Consider the following 7,842-nt stretch of genomic DNA (forward strand, 5'->3'; position numbering starts at 1 on the left):
TGGTAACAAGTGATGGGACACAACTACGATCCATCACTATTATCATAAGACGGATCATATTACGACCTGTCATTAATTTTGTGCCTCATTTGTCTATTTTTCACGTAGTGCAAGTTTCATGATAAGTTCTGATAAACTCTACGACAAGCTCCATAATATATTCTAGGAGAAAACCAGTAGGATAAGATGCATGATGAATATGACGGATTGTAGTGAACGTACCAGACGGTAGCATGAGATGTAGAAATTCCTGTGATGACGATGCAGTAGACTACGACGAAGAACATAGATGAAACAAACCATGATGATATAGAGAAACCAAATCGTGAGCAGTTATGTCAAGTGCTTCCCAAAAACCTTATTCGTCATTTTCCGGTGCAAGATCCCAAAAGCAACGGGTTCCAGAGACCTGCTCTCCTGTTCGTCAGTGCATGCTGGCGTATCGGGATAAAGTAGGCTACATGCAGCGGCATAGCGGAGAGAAATAGATAAAAGCAAAATTGTGTATATCCTTTGTGGCGACGGCCATCAGGTATATTTAGAGAGAATTGCACGATTGAGATGCGCCACGATCGGATTCTTAACCGACACAATTTCCATATATATTTGTTTGCCTATGCAACAGGAAGAATAAAGTTGCAAAAGGATGCTGCATCTGCGCAAGCTACCGAACCTAATTTTGACGAACTATTTACGCAGCTCGGTGACACGAGCGAGCGCACGTGTGTGTTCTCCTATTTCCCTCATCTACACATACTAAGTGGATAAATAAGACAAGTCTTTTTAAGTTGGTCTCTCTCCACCTCTATTAGCAAGGTGGGACTAAATGATACACCTTCACCTCCATTTAGTTGGGCCTTTGAGATTAATTTAGAATTTTTCTTAAATATTATGGGCTAGCCTATATATATATAACAATCCCCCATCAGATCTCAAAGTATCACAGACATTTGCCTCTTCTCAATACTATTTTGATATAACAATGTTTCGATGGAGACCTGTTAGGGTTAAACATCCACATAGAACATTAAACGACACTCATTCACAACTTGGACAATAGACTATGCCTTAAATTATAAGTTTTGTGCTAACAAGATTCACTTAAATATAACTAATACTTGGCATAGAAGTCATAATCACTGGTCTCTTCATGAGTTTATTAGAGATCACCCACGTCTCGTAGACTGCGACCGTCAATCTCTATAGATGTGTTCTTTCAAGAATGTCCTATAAGACAACATCTTTGCTAATTAAAGCCAACATAACATATCAAGACAATAACTAACATGCCTTACAAATTTTGAGAGTATTGCATCTTCACTCAAGTGGGTTGTGTAGTACTCTCCTTCAGTTAACCAATAGTTTGTTCTTCCCAGGTCCTAATTCACAGGATCTTTGAGCACATAAGTTGAGTTACCACTATAGTATAACTCACTTGGGTCTTATACCCATCTCTTTCGATGCATTTGAAGGGTTGCGGGTAGGCTACGCTAGCACAAATAAATTTTCTCTACCGCATTCAACCAGGAAGCCATGCGAGTAGGGGATCATGAATCGTTACCACTTGACGAGCAGTGCAGCGGAAGAAGAGTTGGAGCAGACCAATCCAACATCGTGCGCGTCAAGTAGTCGATCGTCAACCTCGTCCCGAGCACGTCCCGAGCACCTTCCGAGTACTCGCGGGTACGTCCCGAGTACTCCCGAGCAGATCAACACCGCAATAGTAGCAGCGCCTCCACGGTATCCACACGCACAAGGATGGAATCGCCGTGCGCCGGTGTGTTAGCACCGCGCGCCCGGCTAGGGTTTCGAAGGGAGTTCGGGAATAGGAGGCGGCTAGGGTTTCTAAAGAACACCTTGCGCCTTGGCCCCTGCCTATTCTTATATAGAGCACGCTAATGGGCCTTTAATCAATATTAAAGCCCATTATGACTCTAAACCCTAATGGTCCTTTAATCAACATTAAAGCCCATTAGCAGATCCAATCCGCAAACTCGATCGCCTCTAGGGCATATTACCAACAATCTCCCACTTGCACTAGAGTCAGCACAAGTTTTATATTCCATCCCCTTAAGTGTGTGACCCGTTAGGTTCATGTGTAAACGGCCGCTATCCGGAAACCCTTTTCCGAATTGCAAGTCAATAGCGGTACCTAGCAGGACATATTGACTCCCGAATGCACACAAAGATCATATCGGCTGAACCTTGATATACTCATGCACCAATCCCTTTACCACACGATACCAGTCAAGCTCAAGGCGAGATTCGTGCCACCCTTGTGATAGCTCGACCATTCACTCGATCAAGTAGTGGATTCACCATGATTAACTCTTTAATCACATTGGCATGGCCATGCACTTTCCAATCCAACTACCTCGAGGGGCCCAGAGATATCTCTCCCGTTATTTAGGAGGGGTAAATTCCATCTTGATCACTCACATCCCACGATATGTTTCATAACATACCCGAAAGCAACCTTTATAACTACCCAGTTACGGAATAGCGTTTGGAAGCCCCTAAGTGTGTTACTACACATTCTGGAATCAATGATGATCTCAGGTCAAAGGATTCTGTAGGTACACCATTTGAGATAACAACTGATGGCACATTAAAAATAACAATCCCAGCAGTATCTCAGGGTGGGTCTATCCAACATCATGTTCTCTAACATGTGTCCACATTACTGATTTGATATCTCCATATCTATGATCCGTGAAACATGATCATCATTCAGTCAAATGTGCTAATCTATAAATCATTATTGTCCCACACAATGATATGAGATTAGGGACTATTTAGAATAACATCATAAAAACAAAGAGTTTCACAAACAAGTCACATACTTGCTGATCAATGTAAATGATAATTATTCATGGAACCAGATAACAATTATCCAAAAGTACATTAGCATAGACAGAACACATTCTCTCACATGCACTAGAGTCTATCCCGCAAGTATCTAATACCCATAGAGCTCAAGTGTGCCTCATGCTTGGGCTGTGGGAGAGGCTTCGTCAACGGATCAGCAATATTCGAATCCGTGTGCACCTTGCATATCTTTACATCACCTCTATCAATAATCTCTCGAATGAGGTGATAGCGCCGAAGTATGTGCTTGGACTTCTGGTGCGACCTAGGCTCCTTGGCTTGTGCAATGGCACCACTATTGTCACAATAGAGGTCCATTGGACTGGACGCACTAGGGACCACACCCAACTCAGAAACAAATTTTCTGATCCAAACAGCCTCTTTTGCAGCTTCCGAAGCTGCGATATACTCGGCCTCCGTTGTGGAATCAGCAACCGTTTCTTGCTTGGAACTCTTCCAACTCACCGCACCTCCATTGAGGCAGAACACAAAACCAGACTGCGATCTCGAGTCGTCCTTGTCGGTTTGGAAGCTAGCATCGGTGTAACCATTTACAACGAGCTCCTCCTCACCTCCATAGACTAGGAACATATCCTTAGTTCTTCTCATGTACTTGAGGATACTCTTTACTATAGCCCAGTGACATTCACCTGGGTTCGATTGATATCTGCTCGTAACACTTAGAGCATAGGAGACATCTGGGCGTGTACAAAACATAGCATACATGATGGACCCGATAGCAGAAGCATACGGGATCGCACTCATCCTCTCGAGCTCATCAGATGTCTTAGGACATTGATTCTTGCTGAGAGTGATGCCATGTGACATTGGCAAGAAACCTTTCTTGGAATCTTGCATATTGAACCGATTCAATACCTTGTCAATGTACGTGCTCTGGCTTAATCCGATTAGTCTTTTTGACCTATCTCTATAGATCTTTATGCCCAATATGTATGCTGCATCTCCTAAATCTTTCATTGAAAAACTCTTTTGCAATGAAGATTTGACAGCATCGAGCATTGGAATATTATTTCCGATCAATAATATGTCATCCACATATAAGACCAGAAACACAAGTGCGCTCCCACTAGTCCTTTTGTAAACACAAGGCTCTTCTTCATTCTTGATGAAACCAAACCCTTTGATCACTTCATCAAAACGAAGATTCCAACTCCGAGAAGCTTGCTTTAGTCCATAGATGAACTTTTGCAGCTTGCAAATCTTCCCAGCATTTTTCGGATTGACAAAACCTTCAGGCTGTGTCATGTACACATCCTCACTTAGGTTTCCATTAAGGAAAGCCGTTTTGACATCCATTTGCCATATCTCATAGTCGAAATATGCAGCAATTGCTAGGAGAATCCGAATAGACTTTAGCATTGCGACGGGCGAAAACGTTTCATCATAATCAACACCTTGAATTTGCCTGAAACCTTTCGCCACCAATCGTGCCTTATAGATGTGAACATTTCCATCAACGTCTATCTTTTTCTTAAAAACCCATTTACACTCGATAGTTTTCACACCATCAGGTGGATCGACCAAGTTCCAAACTTGGTTTTCTCTCATGGATTCTAACTCGGATCTCATGGCTCCAAGCCATTTTTCGGAGTCTGGTCCCACCATTGCTTCCGAGTAAGTCTTAGGTTCATCATTGTCCAACAATAATATGTCGCGCTGCCCCGTGGTTAGGAACATAAACCGCTCGGGTGCCCGACTGAACCTTTCCGACCGACGTGGGGCTGGTGTCTCGACAACAGGTTCTGCAACATCTTGCATACCGAGTTGTGGTTCAATAGGAGCTGAAACACTTTCAAGTGGTTCCCGAATTTCTTCGAGTTGCACCGTGCTCCCACTAACTCTCTTCGCGAGAAACTCTTTCTCAAGAAAGACACCATTCCGGGCGACAAACACTTTGCCTTCTTCCCGGTTATAGAAATAATATCCTTTGGTTTCCCTAGGATACCCCACAAAGAAGCATTTATCAGATTTGGGAGTGAGCTTATCAGACGACAAACGTTTTACATAAGCCTCACAACCCCATATCTTAAGGAAAGACAATCCGGGACGCTTCCCGGTCCATATCTCATATGGTGTCCTCTCTACAGCCTTAGATGGAACCCTGTTTAACGTGAAAGCAGCAGTTTCTAGAGCGTATCCCCAGAAGGACAATGGAAGATCAGATTGGCTCATCATCGACCGGACCATGTCTAACAAAGTTCGGTTCCTCCGCTCGGACACCCCATTCCATTGTGGCGTGCCCGGTGGAGTCAATTGTGGAACGATTCCACATTGCCTTAGATGATCACCAAATTCATGGCTCAAATATTCACCTCCACGATCTGATCGCAGAAATTTAATTGTCTTGCCTATATGATTTTGTACTTCATTCTGGAACTCCTTGAACTTTTCAAAGGATTCAGACTTGTGCCTCATTAGGTAGATGTAACCATATCTACTAAAGTCATCGGTGAAAGTAATGAAATACTGAAAACCACCTCTAGCTGTAGAACTCATCGGTCCACATACATCTGTATGTACTAGGGCCAATAATTCATTTGTCCTCTCACTTCGACCAGTGAAAGGCGTCTTAGTCATCTTGCCAAGTAAACAAGACTCGCATGTATCAAATGATTCGAAATCAAATGAATGTAGAAGACCATCTTTATGGAGCTTCTGCATACGCTTCTCATTTATATGACCTAATCGACAATGCCAAACAAAAGTGGGATTCAAATCATTAAGCCGAGGCTTCTTTGTATCAATGTTATAGATAGTTATATCCTCAAGATCCAATATATATAATCCATTTACTAATGGACAATTACCATAGAGCATACCATTCAAAAATATCGAACAACACTTGTTCTTTATTATGAATTCATAACCGTCTTCTTCCAAACATGAAGAAGAGATAATGTTTTTGCCCAAGGCAGGAATATAATAACAATTATTTAATTCCAAAACTAATCCTGAGGGTAGCGATAAGGAGTAAACGCCAACGGCCAACGCAGCAACTTTTGCACCATTGCCGACGCGAGCATCCAGTTCGCCTCTTGCACACTTCCTAGTCCTTTTCAGTCCCTGCAACGATTTGCAAGTATGAATCATTGATCCGGTATCAAATACCCATGAATCATCAGGACGAGTAGCAAGATTAATTTCAATAACATTTATACCTGAAGATGAAGTCTTACTTCCCTTCTTCTTTTTGAGTTCTTCCAAGTACAATTTGCAGTTCCTCCGCCAATGACCAGACTTATGGCAGTGGTGGCAAGTGTCAGAAGCGGCAGGGCCAGCCTTGGGCTTTCCAACAGGTTTAGGCTTAGAACTCGAGATCTCATCCGAAGTTTTAGCCTTGTCCTTGCGCTTTCTCTTCTTGCTATCCTTTTGAACCATCATCACATGACTAGAGCTCTTCTTAATGCTTTCCTCAGCAGTTTTTAGCATCCCATGCAATTCAGCCATGCTTTTCTCCATGCTGTTCATATGAAAGTTCAAAATGAACGGCTCGAAGCTCGCAGGGAGCGACTGGAGAATTACATCCGTAGCCAACTCAGGGCTAAGGGGAAAACCAAGTTTTTCCAGGCTTTCAATGTAACCAATCATTTTGATCACATGAGGACTGACTGGACTGCCTTCTGTTAACCTGCACGCAAACAAGGACTTTGAGGTGTTGTACCTCTCGGCCCGAGCTTGGTTCTCAAACATGCCTCGGAGTCCCACAATCATATCATGGGCATCCCTGTTCTCATATTGCTTCTGAAGCTCAGAGGACATACAAGCAAGCATGAGGCAGCTAACATCCAGTGAATCGTTGGTGTGCTTCTCATAAGCCTCCGATCCGCGGCGGGAGCATTATCAGCTGGTTCATCAGGATAGGGGACCTCTAGAACATATTCCTTTTTCTCTTGTTTGAGAACAATTCTCAGATTTCTATACCAATCAATAAAGTTTGTTCCAGAAAGCTTCTCTTTTTCAAGAATCGATCGCAAATTAAAACTGGAAGTGTTACTAGCGGCCGGTGCCATGATCTACAACAGAAAATGCAGGTTCAGCACTATGCCTATGTGAATCTTCTATTAAACAATTTAACAAAAGATACTCTACTATATGTGTTTTCCCTCTAACAACATATAGAGGATCAAGATCCATATTCAACTAAGTTCTAGTGAGCTTTGGCATCACTGCTAGAAACTTAGTGACATAGGTAAGCAACGCCTTGCTAATCACATCCCTATGTGACTCTTGTTTGCTGGGTGGCATCGAATGCCCCGGCGCCCAACACCATGCCCCAAAGCCCAAAACCGTTTTGATAGCTTTATCAAGTAAACCAATACTATGCGTGTGGATGTCCGACATCCACTCTAACTGGTTAAGATAAATGATGGCACCCTGCTTTGGCAGACCTACCACACAATGATCAAAACCTTTGTAGGTGCAGCTATTGGAAGGGCATCTATTACTCTTGATTTTTTCTGAGGGAAACTACTCTATCATGAAAATCATATCCACCACATATAAAACATGAAAGAATAGTATGACAGGAACATAAAAACATCACAGGCAATCATATTAACTGTGACATAGTATGGCCCCTTCACATGGTGATCTTCATCGCCACGGTTCCTGTCCTCCGGGTCATCATGCTTCAAATCTCCATGATCTTGTTCTAGTCTATTACACCTAATAGCACTAGATAAATTACATGAGAAGAAGCATCACAAGTCGACACGCAGGCCGTTATACAATAACATGACAGCCTTGGGCTGCAATTAACCATGACACGCAGGCCATGAAAAATTACACACATGCATCACATATCACAAGGCCATACCAGTCACAACATTCTCTGCAAAAATGAGTTAAGCGTAGAATCGAATTCTAATGTCGTGATGGGATCATGTTATTACAACAATCTATGCGTGTACGCGACGGCGGTCCTGAAAACCTCTCGGAAATACATAGATCGCA

At 42.7% G+C, this 7,842-nt stretch overlaps 1 protein-coding gene across 1 annotated transcript; it reads right to left on the bottom strand.

Moving 5' to 3' along the window:
• Nucleotides 1–5,840: 5,840 nt before the first annotated feature.
• Nucleotides 5,841–6,523, bottom strand: LOC133911127 (uncharacterized). Its single transcript, XM_062353331.1, has 2 exons — nucleotides 6,048–6,523; nucleotides 5,841–5,952 (listed from the first exon to the last, which is right to left on the bottom strand). Exons 1-2 carry the CDS (start codon nucleotides 6,475–6,477, stop codon nucleotides 5,936–5,938), a joined length of 447 nt encoding a protein of 148 aa, XP_062209315.1. The 5' UTR covers nucleotides 6,478–6,523; the 3' UTR covers nucleotides 5,841–5,935.
• Nucleotides 6,524–7,842: the final 1,319 nt, after the last annotated feature.

The sequence above is a fragment of the Phragmites australis genome, chromosome 3, assembly GCF_958298935.1.
Source record: "Phragmites australis chromosome 3, lpPhrAust1.1, whole genome shotgun sequence".
NCBI classification, from domain to species: domain Eukaryota; kingdom Viridiplantae; phylum Streptophyta; class Magnoliopsida; order Poales; family Poaceae; genus Phragmites; species Phragmites australis.